Genomic DNA, 20352 nt, shown 5'->3' with positions numbered 1-20352 from the left:
CTCCGGGAGGCGAGGGCGGCTGGCTTGTAGCCCGCCCTCCCGGGGGCGGGTTGGGGAGGGGGAGCCCAGTATGCCGGCGGGCTCGCGGGGGCGCCCCTGGGGGGCCTAGCGCCCTGGTGCGCCGCGCCACAAGCCCCTATGGCTGAGACGGCCCTGATTATACACTGGAAGCTGCTCAGAGTAGCTGGGGCAACCCAGTCAGATGGACGGGGTAGAAACTAGGTCTGGGAAAAAACCCAGAAAAATGGGGGGGCAGCTTTTCTGTTTTCCCCCAAAGCCGCCCCCCCCAAAATTAAAATAAAACCAACCAGTTTGATATAGTTTGAATATTCCACCCCCTCCCCCAATTTTCCAGGAAAAAACGGCTTTGGGGGAAAAACGAAAAAAAAACCTCCCCCCCCCCATTTTTCCAAGCCTTCCCACCTCTAGCAGAAACAGTTAAATTATCATTATGGAATGGGACGTCCCTATTTTCACTGGAGAAATGTTTGAGGGTATGCAAGACTCAAAACTCCCGACTCATAACTCAGTCCCATTCAATCCAACAATGAGAGCAAGCACCGGCCCGCTGTAGAAAAGCGCCAACATCCGGGTCCCGAGGTTCTCACTAAGGAAAGGACGTTCTTTCCGTGTGTCCCACTTCCGCCTATGGTCACGTGTACAGAAAGAGGCTGTGGGGAAAAGAGTTCCGCTTGCTTTCCTTCCGCCGCGCCTTCTTCCGCCCGTAGTAATCACGTGGCCAGTTTCACGGTTCGTCGCCGTCGGCTTTCTTGGCTTCCCGCCTGGACCTCCCCGCTCTTTCCGCGCGCTCGGCGGCGCCCTTCTTCTTCCCCTCAGGATGGCGCTGGTGCTGCGGATGGTGCTGCTGCGCGGGAGCTGTGGGAACGGGGGCCGCTTAGGCGCCGGCGGAGTCCCTGCGCCCGCCGCCTCGCTCTACCTGGCTCTGCGCCCGCCGGAGCCGCCCCCGTGGCCGGTGCTGAGGTGAGTCCTTGGCGGAGGCCGGGAAGGAGAAGGGCAGAGGGGGCCCCGCCTCAGGGGGCGCCGAGGAGTTTCCCCCCCCCCAGGGCGGCGCCCTTTGCTTGCAGGGGGGTCAGGGGAAGGCAGGGCAGGCTCCTGCAACCTCCAGCGAGGGTGTGTGTGTGTGTGTGTGTGTGTGTGTGTTTCCCCAGGTGTGCTTCTGTCATTTCGTTATCATGAATTAAATTCGCATACTGATCCCATGGCGGTGCGCAGCAGGAAAAACTCAAAACCTTTCTCAACCTGGGGTGTGTGTGTTAGAATTGCAAAGTTGGAAGTGACCACAGGGTCATGTCCCCCAAATTTGGGCCTCCACCTGTTTTTGCACTACACTTCCCATCATCCCTGACTACTGGTCCTGGTAGCTAGGGATGATGGGAGTTGTGGTCCAAAAAACATTTGGAGACAAGTTTGGGAAACCCTGAGTTACTACAACAAAGACACAGGCCAGCCATTATTATTGACACAGGTCAGTTAATAATATTGACACGGGTCAGTCATTTATTTTTAAAGCAAGGGGATTCGGTTGTTTCAAGCAACAAAACCTGGGTCTCCAGCTGTTTTTGGTTTGCAGTTCCCAACATCCCTGACCACTGGTCCTGGTAGCTAGGGATGATGGGAGTTGTGGTCCAAAAAATATCTGGAGACACAAGTATGGGAAACACAGATCTGCTCCAACCCACTGTGATGAGGGAATCTTTTGACCAATGTCTAAGGTGCTACTGGAAGGATTTTTTTTTTTTTAAAATCTTGCCAGATGGTTAGTGAAAGGTGGGTTGGTTAGGGCAGCCACTTTTGGGGAGGGGTATGGCTCATATGCCATGAACTCAGGAATGCCAAGTAAGATAAGTTCCTGTTGATTTTGTAGCAGTTAAAGACACAGGTTATACACACAAACACACAAAATTGAAAACTAATAATTTATTATTGGGCTAACTGAGCTTGGTAGAAAAGTGTATGTTCTTGCCTTGGGTGGTTCCTTCACAACATGTACAAGGGCATCTATGGTAACCTCCCAGGCTGTTCTAATTCTGGAGGTGATGTTGCTTTCACTTTAGCCGAGATATTTACTGGCCACTATAACACTGACTCAGGCAGGCAGCATAAAAATATTTCTACAGTATACCACTATTTCATATGAACTATCAAAGCAGTTTACAACAAAAATACATAAAACAATACAGTATTATTATTATTATTATTATTATTATTATTATTATTATTATCTTACAGCACATGTAAAAACATAGTAAAACCTCAAACATTAAAAACCTCCTGATACAAGGCTGCCTTCAGATGTTTTCTAAAAGTCAGGTCCTTAACATCTGATGGGAGGGCCATATAAGGAAAGTTAAAGACAGATATCAAGTTCGTATGGATTAGCATCAGGAGAGGGGCTGTGAATTATGTTTAATTGGTAGGTAGAATGGATAGGATTGTCTACCTCTGAGACAAAGCCCCATTGATTTCCTTCCAAGTAGACATGGTTAAGATTGTGCTGTAAAGCTTTAGCAGATCAATAAGGGTGGGCAACTTTTATTTGTAGGGTTCAGACTAAATGTCACACCTTTTATCTTTCAGTGCTGCTGTTTGGGTTCTGATTTATGGCTGTAATAAAGAATGACAAAATTTTAGGTTGCCTTGCCAATTAGCCGTAACCTCAGTTTGTAGAACTCTCTCACTAGGAGGAAAATACAATGAAGCCCCCGGTTATGAAATTGATGGTGTCCTTTTGGCATTCTGGTTTTGAACTATTCAGATGTTTTGCTAAAATGCAGTTGATTAATAAGATGTCTAAATTGATTAATCGGTTAATTAAAAGTTATTTAATCATTTGGCAGCCCTAATTGATAAATTTTAATGAGCACCATCCTAGAACTGCACTTTATGTATGCATTTTGTGACTGCAAGACATATTAATGTATAATTTAAAACAGAAGCAAAGTCTTCCCTGTAATTCCAGGAATCAAGTCTATAAAAATATACTTGCCCTCTGCATTTGTGTGTCTTCCTATAGAAAACAAGTTTCATTTTTATTCTCCTGACAGCCGACTTTTAATATGATAGTCTCAAGAAAAGCATCTGTTTAAGAAGGTATTTATTGTGATTCTTATTCATAGGTGTAAACCCGACAATACCTGACACCTAGGTTAATGTGTTCTTTGGTAGCAATTAGACAAAATTAGCAATTGGACAAAATTATGCACATAACCTCATCTTCATTTATCCCTGAAATAGCCTATGGATTCCCCCCCATCTTTTTGCATTGTGGTCATAACAGGCTAGTTTAATGCTAAGTTATTAGACTGTGCATCAGTCAGATGCAGCTGCTCCCCACATACCTGTTTATTAGCTATTATAGTTGTGACTTCCTTTTTGTATTCTAAAGGGCTTGAAATACGTGGCAATAGAACTCAAGACTTGCATGCACTTTCCTTTGTTGCAGACCTCCAGCGTACCAATTTTCTGCAAAGGCAAATTCCAAAAAAACACCCTCTGCTTTGGTTTCAAAAGTCAAATACCTGAATGAGAAGTATGAAAGGTTTTTGGAAAGAACATTCCCACGTTTCTACCAGCTATATTCAACCTTCTTGAAAGGTGGGTTTTCATAAAAAAGATGTTTCATGATTCTGGGAGGAATGTGATACCTTAAGAACAAATTGCTTTTGCATTTGTCAAGGTAGTTTCTTTACTTCTAGCCCATCCATAGGTGGGGACTCCTTATCTTCTGGGTGCTGTTTCTTGTGTTACAACAGGAATGGCGGAGGCTCACATTACAACGAGAATGAAGAAACAAGTTCTTGTATCAATAATGCTTGACATTTGTAGCATCATGTTTGTGTGTTTGCACAGAGCCATTTCAGGTGTAATGGGAAACTGGTGTCCTGCTATGAGGACAAGCTGCAGGAAGCCTCAACCACACATGCTCACACACCCTCCTGTCTTGTTCTTTTTCGAGCCAATAAATAGGAGATCGAAAGCTTCCTTTTTTATTTTAGATAAATTGTGGTTTCCCGTGAGGTCCAGTTTTGGAGAACTGTGCTTTTAAAACACACACACACAACCTATGGTTTGTGATGCCAGGATTGCAAACCATAGCTTCATCCTAGTCTCATAAACCCTAGTCTTAATGAAGCATAATTCTTACGAGTTTGGAATTCAAAAGGAATTGTGTTTGCTTAGAGCTTGGAACAAAAATTACCAATTCAGCCTCAAGAGCTCAGAATGAGAAAGGAGAGCATGGAAGCTTTCCATTGCTTGTTCCTGCTGCAGGAAAAAAAAAGCCATGCTGCAAAAAAACCAGTCCATGGTATAATTTTTGGGGTGGGGAATACAGTAGTGCCTTGCTTTACAACCATAATCCGTTCCGGAGGTCCGGTTGTAAACCAAAATAGATTGTAACTCAAGGCGTGCTTTCGCCAATGGGGCCTCCAGAAAAAAATGTGTTGTAATCCAAAAAAAAGGGACACACACTTCTGGGTTTGACGTGGTTGTAATCCAAAACGGTTGCAAACCAAGGTACCACTGTAACATGTTAAGATTCTGAGTGAAGGCATCTAACAAAATTATAGTTGTAGTAAGGAAAGGCAGGAGTGAGAAGAATTTTAAGACCCTCTGTAGAAGGCGGCAGTGGGTTCTGCAGGACGATTAGAGAGAAGGAAGTAGTAATGTGTTAGAAGCTCCTGTGTAAGAGGCATAGCAAGAGAGAGAAGACCAAACCTGTTTTAGAGATTAGGAAACATTATCCCATTATCTCTTGCTTCTCTTCTGAGAAGCTCTGAATGGCGTGCAAGGGGCATGTCCTTTTATCCTCGTGGCAACCTTAGGCTGTGAAAAACCCTTTGGAGTGGTAAGGCATTTGGGCTTTCCCCACAATGTCCTGACATTATTAAAGCAAAGAAAACAATTTAACTTGCTGGAGTTTTACAAAGAGGATGGGATTAAGAGGTGTCAGAAGAACCATTCAAGTCATTCAAGGCAAGGGGGAAACAGAGACAGAGACGTAATATTCATGTATGTGTTACTTTATACCAGTTGTGGAAATTTTTGGTCCTCCAGATTTTGCTGAACTACAATGCCCATCTTCCGCGGCCACTTGCCATGCATGCTGGGAGCTGTGTTGTAGCTCAGCAGCATCTGGAGGGTCAGAGCTTCCCTAGCCCTGTTCTTTATGCCAGTGTTTTTCAACCACTGTTCCGCGGCACACTAGTGTGCCGCGAGATGTTGCCTGGTGTGCCGTGGGAAAATTACTTTATATATAGTCAATATAGGCACAGAGTTAAATTTTTTAACATTTTCTAATGGTGGTGTGCCTCGTGATTTTTTTCATGAAACAAGTGTGCCTTTGCCCAAAAAAGGTTGAAAAATACTGCTTTATGCAGTGATGCTCTATTCTTAGGTAAAAGGGGAAGGTAAAAGGCTTGGGAAGAACTTTGGCATGAGGTTGGACATTCAGGGAGAACAGTTCCAGATCTGAAAAAAATTCTGTATTTTGCACAGGATTTCGGATACTCTTTACAGAAATGAAAGAAATAAGAAGAATAAAGGCAAACATGTCATATAGAAAAATCCAGTTCCATCAGCTTCCATACAGGGAGATGGAGAGACTAAGACAGGTAGGCTTTTACTCTTGTCTGCAGCAATGGTAGTTCACTGTGCTTTGGAGTCAACAAGTCAAACTGATTTCAGGTGACACTTGGTAGTTTCCACAGTTGTGCAGCTGCCCTTCTTCCTACGTGAGGAGCCCACTTAAGATGCTCTAGCTGTCTAGCAACTTCCCATCTTGTACACTGAGGAGTCTCACAAGATAATCAAATAGGGTCGGCAAGAAAAATGTTCAGCTTTGGGACATATCTGCATTGGAAGCATGTTTGCTACTGTTTGATGCGATGTTGATTTTCTAAACTTGGTTTCATTCTGAAATGGCATGAATGAATGACTGCTCCCTTGTCTCAAATCTTACAGTTTCCTCCTTACAAATTGTTAGTTAACACTGGGTGATTTTGCTGGCCTTTCTCCCCATCTGCTAAAAACAACCCATCCTCTGGTCAAAATGTACAATTGCACATTCCATTTGCTTTCTGGATTTACTTCTTTCTTTTGCAGGAGGGTACTACTGTAGAATTTGTACAGATGAAAAACATAACTTCATAGATAGAATTGGTTTTTTTAAATGAAAGAATACAGAAATACAGTAAATCCACAGCAACAGAGTAACTACCGTATTTTTCGCTCCATGAGATGCACCTGAACTTATGACGCACCTAGTTTTTAGAGGAGGAAAGGGGGAAAACCCTGTTTTTTTGAGGATCAGCTCAGAGTTTACAGCTTCTTTTGCAAAGGGGAGAAAGCCTCATTTGGGGGGGATCAGCTCACAGTCCTGCAGCTTCTTTAGGAAAGGAAAGGGAGCCGTTTCTACAGTTTCCAGACAGATAATCTAATCAGCCAGTCCCATGTCGCTGGGGAAACAAACAGCCTCCTCTGCAGAACATTCAACAATGGAGGCCTGGGCAAGGGGGTGGGGCTGGAAAGGGAGCCTTTCCTTTCAACAGCCCCTTCTCTCTCTCTCTCTCTTTCTCTTTAAAAAGTACAATCTGCTTTTGGCCCCTGGGCAATTTGGCTCAAGGGACCACATATTCGCTCCATAAGATGCACAGACATTTACCCCTTACTTTTTAGGAGGAAAAAAGTGTGTCTTATGGAGTGAAAAATACGGTACTACCTGCCTTCTCCCCATCCCTCAATTGGGATTTATTTCTTCTACTACTTTCCTTCAAGGAGCATAGGGCAATATGCATGGTCCCGCTCCCTTTCTATCATCACATCCTTTAAGAAAGACAGGTTAGGTGCTGTGTGGGTGTCATTGTAGAGAGACTCCCCAAGGTCACCCAATCAACTTAAGAGCTGAACGGGAATTTGAAGTCAGGTCTCCCCTGTCCCACTACACTATGTAAACACTCATTGAGAGCTTCTGAATCGAAAAGCAAGAACCATGTGCAACTTTTGTGAGAATCAACTATACTAATACAAATAGGTAGACTAGTATTTAATGCATCTAGGGTAGATTAATTAAGAGGTTTCTGTAACTTCAGCAAAAGCAAATAAAGTCTGGCAGCTCTGCTTGATTCCTGCCAACATTCACCCGATGCATTAGTTTCTTCGTTGCCTGAACATTTATCATATTGTTGGGCTGAATTGGAGTAAAAATGTTTCTGTGCAGAGAAGAAGGGATGGAATTTGGCTTCTTATTCTTGAAAGATTCCACCTAAACGCTTTTATTCAAGCAAAGGAAAACTGAAGTAGGGAAGGTTTTCCCCCTTTTTTCAAATGCAATATGTTGTGTTGCAACGTGGAGCTAAGTGACATTTACATAAAGGTTGTCAGTCTGACATCGTCACCATGAACAGCTGTATAACAGATATAGACATAGCGGACTGGATGTAGGTCACAGGTCAATAAATTGTTGCTGGTGTGTGTGTGGAGGTCTACATATGGAAAATAACCAACAGAAAAAGCAGGTGTAAAAGAAAGGCACACTATTGTCCAGTGGCTGCAGCATAATTGTTCATATAGAAGAGTTATTTTTCTCCCATCCTAATCAGGTGGTGGGCAGTAAAATTGTAGCCTATTTTCCATTGCCAGTGCACAATCTGGAGCGCACTTCAAGGCTCCTGGTTGTGCCTTGGCAGCCGTGTCTCTAGCTGCCTCATACCTGATACCAAATGGCATCCATATAGCATCCATAGTCACTAAGTTTGCGAGAGACAAAAATAGGCACAGCCTCGAGGCATATAAAATGCCAGAGTATGCAGCAGTGGTACCTTGCTAGCCACTGCTTCACCAGTCCCTTTATATGTGCATTTTCCTCACAGTTGCTGTAGTTTTGGGTGTGTGCATGGCAGCTCTACTGACTAAGCATTTTTGAAGTTCCGCAGAGATCTGATCAAGGCCATTCCAGTTGGGATTCTTTCTCTTCCTCCCTTTGCCAACTACCTGGTTCTTTTGCTTATGTAAGTACAACTTTCAGATGAAAGGTCCTTGTGCTTAGCTGTGAAAGGGTGAATGCTTGGCAACAGTAGTGGGGTTTTTCCTCTCCTCTCCCCCTCTCATCGCTTACCTGCACTGTTCTTTGATGAAGAGCTTGTTAAGAGTACAACTGTATGTTTTAGCAGGTACCAAAATAGACTGCAAAAGCACATTCATATCTTATTAATCGCCGGGGGTGGGATCAAGCCCTGACTCTTCTGAGACTGTGCTTCCCTAGTCACAGCTCCACATTGCATTCTCTCCCGATGCGTAGGCTCAGTCTAAAGCAGGCATCCCCAACCTTCCGCCCTCCAGATGTTTTGGACTACAATTCCCATCACCCCTGACCACTGGTCCTGTTAGCTAGGGATCATGGGAGTTGTAGGCCAAAACATCTGGAGGGCCGCAGGTTGGGGATGCCTGGTCTAAATGTTTTATTTTTGGTGTATTTCTCCGGGTGGCAGTTCAGCGTGCAGCAACCATGCACCCTCCCACATTTTTCTGAAAATTTACCACCTGTTGTTTTCCCAACAGAACTCCCAAACTGCTTTAAACTCCCCAGAACACCTTTAAGCAGCACCCCCACCCCTTCCTTGGTCTGTTCCAAATGTGTGTTTTCAGTTAAAAACAGTTCAATGTAACATCATTTATGTTCGATGCTTGCTCTTAACAGCCCCGGATCACAGCCTAGCATGCTGTATAGGCTTGACAATATCTTAATGTGAACTTTAACAAGAAACAGATTATATCACAACTGACAAAAGTAGCTCTAAATTCTTATAAAAAAATTCTTATAAATTCTTATAAAAAATAATAATAAAATCCTGCATTGCCTGTCTTTTTGAAGGCAGAAGAAGCTAGAGAAAGGCATCAGGAAATTATTTCAAGTTGCCAGTAGGATTTCATGAGGGAGAAAATGGTCTACTGGGTGTTCTGAAAACACTGGGTTTGTTTTTTTTAATTAAAAAAGCTTTCATTTTAAAATGTAAATAAAAGCAGGCATTTTTTAAAAAAATACTTCTGGCTGTGAAGGTAACTTGAAAGTATGTGGGCAAGGTCTGGTTAAACTTGCAGAAGCAAAGTTCAGTAGGGCTTCTGCTTGTCGGGTGCTGAGGTTTCAGCAATCACATAACTTGGTTGCTCCTTGTCTTGGCTGGAAGTCAAATTTGTAGAAAATAGACAATACCTGCAAAATCAACAGAAGCTGCAAAATGCAGAATTTGGGTTCCTGTGGCCCAGATTTGGATGTTCTTTAATACACAGCTGTGTTTGGGTTTCGAAATGTATATCTTCTTGACAATCTCTCCCTTCCTAAGGTATCTGTTCCCAAGACAACTCTTGATACGCCACTTCTGGACTTCCAAACAACAAGATGAATTTCTGGACACCTACCACAATATGAGAAAGGAGGCATACCCAGAAGTGGTTGATGGTCTGATGGACCTATCTCACTCAATAGCCGATTCCCAGCTTCGGAAACAGATGCTAGATCTCTGCAAAAAGGTATCTAATTACCACCCAATCCCAGTTGATAGAGAGGCAGTCTTTGGACACACGTCTTGCTTTGCAGAAATAAGGCTTTTATATATTGAGAGTTGGCCCCTCACTACCAACTTCATAATGTCTAGATTCTATTTTCCTATTGTCATGTGAGCAACACACTGCAAACTTCTGAAACCTTAATTATACGGTTTTAAAGTCATTCCAGAGATTTATTAAAAAAAAAACAACCCCTGACCTTAATACGAACATGTATAGAAAAGTCCTTCAAGTAAGAGACCAGACTGTTATAGTATGCTCTGATACTTGTGTCTACCGATTTGTCACTTAGGCAGTGGCTTTCTGGCAATGCACTCTTGAGTACTTGTCAGTTTATAATAAAGGCTTGCAATTTTAGTAGAGGAGGATGAGAGAAAGAAGTAAATTCAGGCCTTGATTATTCTGTATGGGACGATTTTTGGAAGGGAGGAGCCAAACAACAGTATACTGATGGAGGGTTCCCACCCCCACCCCTGCTCAGTCTGATTTTATTGGTTGTAATGAATGACCACTACCATGCGGCTCAAAAAGGATTATCCAAGAATAAGTTAATCATACATTTCCCCCAAAATAACAAACAAAACCCAAATAGCCCTTGGGCAGTCAACAATGTTTTAGGTAAAAAAAAAGTAGCCTACAACTCTCAGCTAGTCTGTATAAAGCTACCCTAAAGGCAACAAAACAAATTCCACATCAGCCAGCAGACGCCTAGTTTTGAAATCATCTGATTGAACTTCTAAAAAACCTATTGTAAAGTGAGTTGTTTAAAGGACAACAGAGGATATAGTTCAATTTGGCCTGATCTGCATGCATGTTGTTGTTGTTTAGTCGTTTCCAATTCTTTGTGACCCCATGGACCAGAGCACGCCAGGCACTCCTGTCTTCCACTGCCTCCCGCAGTTTGTTCAGACTCATGTTGGTAGCTTCAAGAACATCTATTCCTCTGTCATCCCCTTCTCCTTGTGCCCTCCATCTTTCCAAACATCAGGGTCTTTTCCAGGGAGTCTTCTCTTCTCATGAGGTGGCCAATGTACTGGAGCCTCAACTTCAGGATCTGTCCTTCCAGTGAGCACTCAGGGCTGATTTCCTTCAGAATGGATAGCTTTGATCTTCTTGCAGTCCATGGGACTCTCAAAAGTCTCCTCCAGCACCATAATTCAAAAGCATAAATTCTTCGGCGATCAGCCTTCTTGATGGTCCAGCTCTCACTTCCATACATCACTACTGAGAAAACCATAGCTTTAACTATATGGACCTTTGTCGGCATGGTGGTGTTTCTGCTTTTAAAGATGCTGTCTAGGTTTGTCATTGCTTTTCTACCAAGAAGCAGGTATCTCTTAATTTCGTCACTGCTGTCACTATCTGCAGTTTTCATGGAACCCAAGAAAGTAAAACCTCTCACTGCCTCCATTCCCCCCCCCCCTTCTATTTGCCAGGAGGTGATGGGACCAGTGGCCATGATCTTAGTTTTTTTTATGTTGAGCCTCAGACCATATTTTGCGCTTTCCTCTTTCACCCTCCTTAAAAGGTTCTTTAATTCCTCCTTACTTTCTGCCATCAAGGTTGTGTCATCTGCATATATGAGGTTGTTGATATTTCTTCCAGCAATTTTAATTCCGGTTTGGGATTCATCCAGTCCAGCCTTTCGCACGATGAATTCTGCATACAAGTTAAATAAGCAGGGAGACAATATACAGCCTTGTCTTACTCCTTTCTGATCTGCATGCATACAGTCAGTCAATTTGTTGGCCTAATAAAGTATTTACTGGTCAGATATTCTGTGTGCGTAGTTTTCCATCTAAGCCGAAGAAATGCCTATCTACAAGGAAAAAAAGGTTAATTCTGTTGCACCTGTCCCATTAATGCAACTAGGTAATATGGCATAGCAACTTTCCTCATGGTGATGGTGAAGCAGAGCATTCAGAGTGTTAGTGCTGACCTTTAAAGCCCTAAACAGCCTCGGCTCTGTATACCTGAAGGAGCGTCTCCACCCCTATCATTCAGCCCAGACGCTTGAGGTCCACCTCTGAGGGCCCATCTGGTGGTTCCCTCACTGCAAGAAGTGAAGCTACAGGGAATCAGGCAGAGGGCCTTCTTGGCAGTGGAGCCCTCCCCGTGGAATGCCCTCCCCACACCAGATGCCAGGTAGATAAATAACTATACGACTTTTAGAACATATCTGAAGGCTGTCCTGTATCAGGAAGTTTTTAATATTTGATGTTTTTATGTGTGTTGGAAGCCACCCAGGATGGCTGGGGCATAAATAATAATAATTTATTTGGGAAGGGTGTAATGACTACAGCAAACAGGAACTTTTCATTTGTTGCGGGAATGAAAATGTGCTCAGCTGCTATATGTTACAGCAGGATTGGTTTTCAGGTTTTTACAAGATTCCCATCCTCTTTTATTCTTGGAAAGCAGTATGGTGCTTATCTTCTTTCTTTCTTTCTTTCACCCACCAATGATATATCTTAATCTTCAAGGTGCAGGAAGGATGCCACCCAGATGTAAGGGAACTTACAGCTGTGAGGACCTTATTTGTGGGACACCCCTTTGGCACCCAGCAACTCAGGGTTCAGCAGGTGGTAAGTGCCATTCCAGGAATTAAATGGGATTATACTGAGGACCCGGATAAATCCATTGTCACCAACTGTAGCACCCCTAGGTTTTGACTGAGTTTTTAAAATAAGACTATAAATCTTTCCAGCTATAAATCCTTAAGGTGCAACAGACAGTTGCTTCTCCTTAAATTGAAACCTACTACTGTACATATGATTTGTTGCCGATCTATGCTGCCTTATGTGCTCGCCTTTTTGGAGAGGAATGATCATAACCTCCTATTAGCCACATTTTGATCTGGGGAAGCAGAGCAACTCTGAAAAGCTTTGCTGACTACCATCGTGCAGTTTAATCCCGTCTTCTCTTCTCCCCCCAGAAAGTCCTAAGCCGTGTTTTGTTCCTAACTCCTCACTTGCCATCTCTCTTCCTGAGATACCGCTTGCAGAGCCACTTAGCAGAGCTGTACCATCTGGACCAAGCGATGCTGAAACTGGGTGTGGGGCAGCTAACCGATGAGGAAGTGCAAGCGGTGAGATGAAGTTTTGCATTCTGTAGCAAACTGAGGTGCAGCATTGGTGGCTAGCAACTGGCCGTGGCTGTGCCAGTTCTCCCATGCTAGGCAAAGGCTAGAATCTTAGTTGGGACCACGAGAGCCATCTAGTCCAACCCCCTGCAATGCAGGAACCTTTTCTCCCAATGTGGGGCTCAAACCCATGACCCTGAGATCAGGAGTCTTGTGCTCTACTGACAGCCGTGTCGTACATTTAGGGTAACCTTAAAAGACTAAGACATTTATTGTGGCATAAAAGCTGTCGTGGACCACATTCCACAAGCTGTGCTATACTGCACAGTAACACTGTCGCCCTTTTCAGAAACAGTAATGTCAGTCTTATGTCAAACGAGGACAGCTGGAATGGCTTAAACACACCCACACACACCCCATCCCAGCTTTTAATGTCAGAATTTAGCGGTGAATGTCCTTGCATTTAGCAGTTGCTTTTCAAATGAAAGTCTCTCTGATCCAACAGAATGCCTCTCTTCTCTGCAGGCTTGCTATACCCGTGGCTTGAATTCTGTTCACCTCAGCCCACTGGCATGCAGGCTGTGGCTGTCTCACTGGCTCACACTCTCCTGCTCGCTGAAAGGTAAGCCTGCTTCAATTTGGCCACGTGGGGCTTCCCTTAGAGCCCTTACTGAATCTCTCACACACCAACTAGAAGCAGCTGCTCTTCCGTCTCATCCTTAAAATGTTGCAGTGTTAACCTGAAGGAGGTACCTGTTGTCCCGGCTGCAAAAGAGGTGGCCTAGCAAAGCTTGGAAGGCCATAATTCAGAACAGGGCCTTCTTAGTGGCAACATCATAGAATTATACAGTTGGAAGGGACCCTGAGGATCATTAGTCCAAGCTTCCTCCACCTTGGCCCTCCAGATGTTTTGAGACTACAATTCCCAGCATCCCTGACCACTGGTCCTGCTAGCTAGGGATCATGGGAGTTGTAGGCCAAAAACATCTGGAGGGCCGAGGTTGAGGAAGCCTGATCTAGTCCAACTCCCAGCAATAGAGGAATATTCCCTCCCAGCTATGGACCAGTCAAAACACACACACACACACAAAAAGATTAGGCTGGTGCAGACTCTGATTAGCTTTTGATACCAGGCAAAAACAACTTTTCTTTCTGGTCAGCCTTTTAAGAACTTTCCTGTGACAGATTGTGGGAGGGGGAGCCCCCTTTTACTTTCAGCTATGATTTGGTTCTATTTAGAAGCACTGGCTTGTTTTATGAATTGTTTGTTGTGGCCAGCCCTGTGAGTTTTTACAATGAAGGGTTGGTACGTATCTCAAATAGACACAAATGCAATGCATACTTTTCTCTTTCCAGACGCCGAGACTTCACTCTTGGCACATGGCATGGTCTTGCTTTCTATCAACTTCCCTTCCTCTTCCAAGGGCTGACTAAGGGCACCCCTCACTGGTGGACCACTTCTGAAGAGATGCTGCAACAGCGACTCTTGGCTGAAGCAGAGAGAGATAAGGGTTTTTGCTTATACTAAAATACAACAAGCAGGAGTCCTGCAGAAGCCTCTCCCACTGAATTATTAGCCTTGAGAGGAAGGTAGAGGAAACACTGCATTACGCTGAATATTCCTCCTCCTGCCGTAGAGGGAGACAAGAGAATTGCCAGTATGGCCCTGGACAAAATGCCTATACTGTAGAAGACCACAATATTTCCATTTAGATCTAGCTCCAGAATGTCCTCGTGGGCCCAGCCTGATTCCATACTTTTCTTCACTGTTTAAGTCTCTTGTAAAAACATCTGCTGAAGTAGGTATTGGTGTTAGCCTGTATTGACTTCCTTGTAACTTTGAAGGGTAACAGAGCTGTCACGAACTTTCCAAGGCTGTTTCCCTCCCCCGTTTTAACTTCATTTTTACAATCAACAAGGCTGCATGGAGCTCAGTGCCTTTTGCTGGGCATTCACAGTGTGCTGCAAGACTTCGAATATAGAACCCCGTTTTCCAGAGCTGCAACTTTTGTTTGAAATCCTGCTAGTGGCTTGCTCTTCTGTAGGAAAGATACAGCTGTGCTCTCACATGGGCATTATGGAAGGTGCATTTCATGTTGGCAGATGTGATAACAGAGCCTACAGAATTCAATAGGGTAGTTACACACTCAGAGCAAGTTAATTGGAGTATCTTTACCCAAAGCACTTAATATCAATTTCTGTGCCTCCAAGTCTTAAGTACTACTGCCACGATACTTAAAAGCTAAGTGAAAAAAGAAAAAGAAAAAAGCCAATCCTTGCACTCCAGAAGCTGGAATTCTGGCCAGATAGAATATAAATTGTGCGTGGTAGACTAGTGATTGAGTCAGTCATTATAAAATGCATGAGAAGTGCGTAAAAGTAAATGAACGTTCAGCTGTACCTGATGTGAAAGTTTCGTTAAAGATAGCTAATAAAGGACAATCTCACATTTTACCTGGATTGTTTAGAACACTGCTTGTCTTCTATCTTACAGCTTGGTAATAGCTTAGACAGGCCCACTGCTGGGGTCTCCAAGCTTTCCTTGCCTTGGGCCGGTGTCTCGAGCGATGATAGCGCGACGGGCCAGAGGGCGCACGCCATACACCATTTCTGGTGTATATCCGGGTCGGAGGAGGCCCATGCGCATAAGCTATTTCTGGTGCTCCTCCGACCTGGAAGTGGGTCCCTGTGTCGCGCCGGTAAGAGCGGGCGGTTGCGGTTGCTGTGGGCCGGATAAATGAGTCCCTCGGGCTTTATCTGGCCCCTGGGCTGTAGGTTGGTGACCCCTGATCAAAGCTATTCACCTTGTCATTTCCCCAATCAGTCCTGCAGTTCATGCAGGACTATAAGTTTATGCAGCATACAGGCAAGGGCCATGGCCAACACACACTGTACCCCAGTTGTTCTTTGTAACAAGAGTTTAATTCCCCTGCCAAGAAATGGCTGGCTCTACTTGCCAGGGATCAGCTGCGGCAGACACAGCTTGTGCTTTTATTAACTATATTCCAAGCTGTATTCTGCAGATGAGTAAGCCACAGCCTCTCTGAAAGGCTCCACTGATATTTCACTATGAATGAAGTAAACAGATTCCACATGATGCAAAAACAAGGGTAAGCCCGGTTCAAGTTGCATGAACTGCCTTAGAACAGGTACTGCTATCCCGTGTGGTCTTGAGGCTTTGTTTCTGAACCAACCATATACAGTGGTACCTTGGGTTAAGAACTTAATTCATTCTGGAGGTCTGTTCTTATCCTGAAACTGTTCTTAACCTGAAGCACCACTTTAGCTAATGGGGCCTCCTGCCGCCACCGCTGCACAATTTCTGTTCTCATCCTGAAGCAAAGTTCTTAACCCGAGGTACTATTTCTGGGTTAGTGGAGTCTGTAACCTGAAGCGTCTGTAACCCGAGGTACCACTGTATTGTGTGTGCATCGTTACTAGGCAGATTCTGCTCTTAAGACTGAAATTATAGGACCAATTAAACTCTGTAATCGCACTACTGGAAGTCAGCGCAACAGGACTTCTTCCCCTCCCAGAATGATGTGCAGGGCGAGGAGAGGGGAGCTCGTGTCAGTGCATGTGGCATGAACAATCAGCACTGCACCGAATACAACCTATAGTTTATAAACCCGATTAGTGGTTTTGCAGACAATATGCACCATGGAAGAGCAGCAGGAGCACATGAGCTGGTGGCATGATCTCGGCTCCAGTCAGGATTATGAAAGGTTGCATGTCCATTGCACTATTAAGTGAGCAGCAGTAACCTAAACCACTATTGCCAACTTTTTTGCATTGAGGACAGAAGCTGCTTTGCAAGTTCAAGCATTTCTTTATTTTTACACTTAAATATCCTCTTTAAATACAGCATTATCACAATGAAAATAACATAAAAGGCAAAACAAAATGTAGAGGACCTGACAAGCTTTGGATTCACATTGAAAATGCCACCTGTATACCATGTGAGGCAGGAGAGCGGAGAGCAAGTTATAAAGTTATCCGAGTCACGACTGATGAAGGGGGCAGGGCTTGTACCAAATGTCTCAAAACTGGGGCCTAGTTAATGAGTCTTCCAAACAGGTAGTAAAAGGGCCATTCCCATGTAAACAGTTCACTAGCACCAAAAAAGAGGAGGGGGAGGGGGCAGGGAGAGGAGAGAGGAGGAGTGTGTGTGTGTGTTTGATCGCTTTGCGACAACACTAGATCATTTTGTTATGGGTATGCTGCACCAGCGTTTTAAAAAGTCTCTTTAAAAAAAGCCAAGTGAAGGAAAATCAGATCCATTTCCTAACATGATTTGGAGTTGCGGATTTATATTTTTTTCACCTGCAACCAGGTCATCCCACCCAAAAGCCATTTTACTCTGTCCTTCCATCAAGGCGCCATGCTGCTTTGTTTTTCCAAGGTCACAGGCACAAAAGTTCAGCAGATCAGCCTTGCTGGCTCACGGACACAATTACAGCACAGGGCCAGGGCAACAGTGATGGAGCAATTCAGGTGCTGCCTGGGTATATGTGTCCCCGAGGCCAGCTTTACCCAGATGGGTTTCTATCAACCTATTTCGACATCCTCTGCTTCTTGGAATGTCAGTCATAATAATTCCTTTTTCAGTTTCAAAAAGCAGATATTTAAGTGCGAAGTTATTTCCATTTGCAGAGCAGGCCACCTGTACATTAATGGGCTGCTGCTGCAGCAGCTTAAAAGCACTCAAAAGAACAAAGTTCTTAAATTGTGAGAATCTGCCAGCGGACAAGGTGTGTCCCATTTACACCTCTTCCTTTAGAGCTGATCACAGCCAATTCCCAAAGAAAGGAACGTGCAGTGTGGAGTTTAAAGGCTACAAATGTTAAGGGGCTGGCGGTCAGGCATTTTAACCGTTTCCTTTAGGACACAACTGCACCACAGTTGCCCAGGCCTCCTAGGTTGGTGCTGGAGTGGCCAGTTGGAAGTGTTTAAGTGTTCTGACCGGGGGGGGGGGGGGAGTCCTTTTCGCCTTGCACGCATCAGCAGGAAGCCAGAGATACAAATGAGTGCCCACTGCTAGTCGCGCCACAAGGCAGGGAACGCTGGGGACCGGGACACGCACCATAAAGGCTACAGTGGTGTTACAACGAACTGGGGGAGGTTTATATGATGGGGCATTTCGACCCTACTTCCTTTGGCCTAGAACGACAGGCGGCACAACTTTGTAGAGGGAGCGCATCTCTTGCCCCCCTGCTAGAACTCTTCTGCTCTGTGAAACTCCCAAGCACAACAGACACATACGCTACAGAGAGGGTTGCATCTGGAAATGACTGCCTTTGAGACTAAAGCCAGCTTTTTAATAGCACCTTTTATTTTGTAAACGTCCAAGTATGGAAACCGGGGGGTGGGGGTGGGGGTGGTTACCTAGCAATGTCACCAGTGCCCCTTTTCAAGCCCTGGTTGTAGAGAAGCATGGAAAAAAACCCCAAATATTAGCAGCAGAACTCCTAGCAACGAGGCCAGTGACACCTGCTTGTGTGCACGGCCCTCTTTGCTTCGCAAGGCAGTAAATGGGACTGTGATAAGACATTTTAAGGCTTTTCTCGTTCCGATGCTTCGAGGTCCCCTTCTCCCTTCCCTGCCCCATTTCAAAAGTCATTGCACAAAGAAGCCTGGCTCCTGCACGCATTGGTGCCGTTTCTACACCGTTCACTGCAGCAGGAGGTGGCGAGGCAGCAATTAAGTACTTATTTGTGAGATGAAGCGCAGGAAGCTCAGGTGTGCGGTTTTGACACTAAGCAGCAGTTGGAAAGCTTGGGAGTTAAAGGAAGATCAGGGAGGAGCTATAAAAGTACGGAAGCCTTTTTATATACTTAAATACTCACCATCTGGTCGGAAGTCCCATCAACCCAGCAGTGTGAAGTTTCCATGGGCTGCAATATTACCGTGAGGTCAGGAGCTGTTCCGGAAGAAAGGAAAGAAAAACCTCTCTCCCTGTTGCCGTCATTTCCAGGACTGCATTGCTTCTGTTCACCTTATCTTCCTGGGAGCTATTGCCATTTCAGAAGGATGGGCTTTTCCAGATGGGTTGGCAAAGGTGCTTAGTTACTAGAGATGTGGAGGTCCAGGAAAAAAAAACCCTGGAAACTTTCCAGAAAAAACAGGGTGGGGGTTGCCCTAGAATCCACTTTCCGATGGGAAAAAATGGAAATTTGAAGCATTTTCTTTTTTGGAATGACTTAAATGCTTTAAGGCAAGTTTTTGCTCACTCAAAATGTGTACTATGAACACAGTAGAAGTGGATATTCTACACCTATCCTTTTGACTGGGTCCTTCCCTTGTGGTCAACCTTTTCCCCTCTCCCCCCTCAAGTGACAGTGACACAGACACCCTGCTATAACACAGCACAAACTCACTCCCAGGTAAGTTCGTAGAGGGGGTGGCAGCCTATAGCAATTCTGCGTGTGCTTATCTCTGGAACACTAAACAGAAAAGGTATTAGTTCTGGGTAAACATGCATAGAATTGCTCTGGAAATTCCAGAGTAAAATTTTATAAGCTAAGTTATAAATTATGCGTTTTGGGTTATTAAAAGCAGTAAAATGAATGTGGGTTTGGTAAGTATTGCATATACCTGGTTGGCTGCTGTGAGAACAGGATGCTAGACTAGATGGGACATTGGCATGATCCAGAAGGCTGCTCTTATTTTCTTACCGGTATTTCAATTCCCCCCCCCCCAAAAAAAACTTCCATTTCTCTCCCCCCCGAGGGAAAAAAGAACCAGTTTCCACCACCAAAGCTTCAAAATTTCCACAATTTTTACATCTCTATTAGCCACCATTTATCATTGTGATAACGGTGGAGGAAAAGAAGTGGGTTAGATGGAGCTGCTGGTAACATGGGCTTTGTTCTCTCTCCATCACCAAGCACCTTTATGGTTTAAGAGGGATCATGGGCTTGGGGTTCTTGTCAACCAGCCCCTCTTCCCCCAACCAGTATCCAAAACACCGGCCAGATGCTCAGCGGTCAGTTTCAGGTGGTCCTGTTTAGGAAGAAGCTGCCTTCTGAAAAGACGGCACGCATTTCATACAGCTTAAGATTACTCATGTGTTAGTTCCCAGATAGAATTAAGTGATGAAGGAAGAATGCTTAGATTCCACCCTCCCTTCTAAATAATAATAATACATAATAATAATTCTAAATAAGCACAGCAGCCTTGTGCTGCCTAGGGAATCCTCCAGGCAGCCTTCCCCAACCTGGTGCCCTCCAGACAGGGCTACAACTCCCATCTGTCCTTACCAGCTTGGCCAATGGTTAGGGACGATGGGAGTTGTAGTCAGGGCTTTCCCCCCAGCTGGAACTTGGTGGAACTCAGTTCCAGCACCTCCCAGGTGGGTGCCATTGCTGTTATAACAAGGGAGGTGTTCATGGTGAGTTCCGGCACCTCTTTTTTTCTAGAAAAATAGCACTGGTTGTAGTTCAAAAACATCCAGAGTGCACTGGAATGGGGAAGGCTGCAATGAATGGCAGGAAATTAAATATCCCAAAGGGCTTATGCAAGTAACGGAGGCCATGAACAGTCTGGGGAAGGAATGAGATTATAAAGCGGGGAAAAGATCAGTGCTGGTTTCGAGCTAAACTGGTGTTCTTCAACCTTAGGTCCCAGATGCTGCTGGGACTACCATTCCTACCATTTACAGTGAGCTTAAGTCAATGGTCAGGGATGAT

The 20352-nt window shown here is 44.6% G+C and overlaps 1 protein-coding gene across 2 annotated transcripts; it reads left to right on the top strand.

Moving 5' to 3' along the window:
- Positions 1–823: 823 nt before the first annotated feature.
- On the top strand, positions 824–15124 carry LETMD1 (LETM1 domain containing 1). 2 transcript variants are annotated; one of them, XM_033138453.1, is made up of 9 exons: positions 824–981; positions 3464–3615; positions 5518–5633; positions 7945–8027; positions 9360–9546; positions 12066–12167; positions 12518–12670; positions 13190–13286; positions 14021–15124. In XM_033138453.1, the coding sequence occupies exons 1-9, from the start codon at positions 839–841 to the stop codon at positions 14092–14094; spliced, it is 1107 nt and encodes a 368-aa protein (XP_032994344.1). In that variant the 5' UTR covers positions 824–838; the 3' UTR covers positions 14095–15124. The 2 variants fall into 2 exon arrangements, with proteins under 2 accessions (XP_032994344.1, XP_032994345.1); XM_033138454.1 differs by lacking the exon at positions 13190–13286.
- Positions 15125–20352: the final 5228 nt, after the last annotated feature.

The sequence above is a fragment of the Lacerta agilis genome, chromosome 2 (genome assembly GCF_009819535.1).
Source record: "Lacerta agilis isolate rLacAgi1 chromosome 2, rLacAgi1.pri, whole genome shotgun sequence".
NCBI classification, from domain to species: Eukaryota; Metazoa; Chordata; class Lepidosauria; order Squamata; family Lacertidae; genus Lacerta; species Lacerta agilis.
Note: the sequence above shows the minus strand (reverse complement) of the source record. Positions and strands in the feature narration are given on the sequence as shown.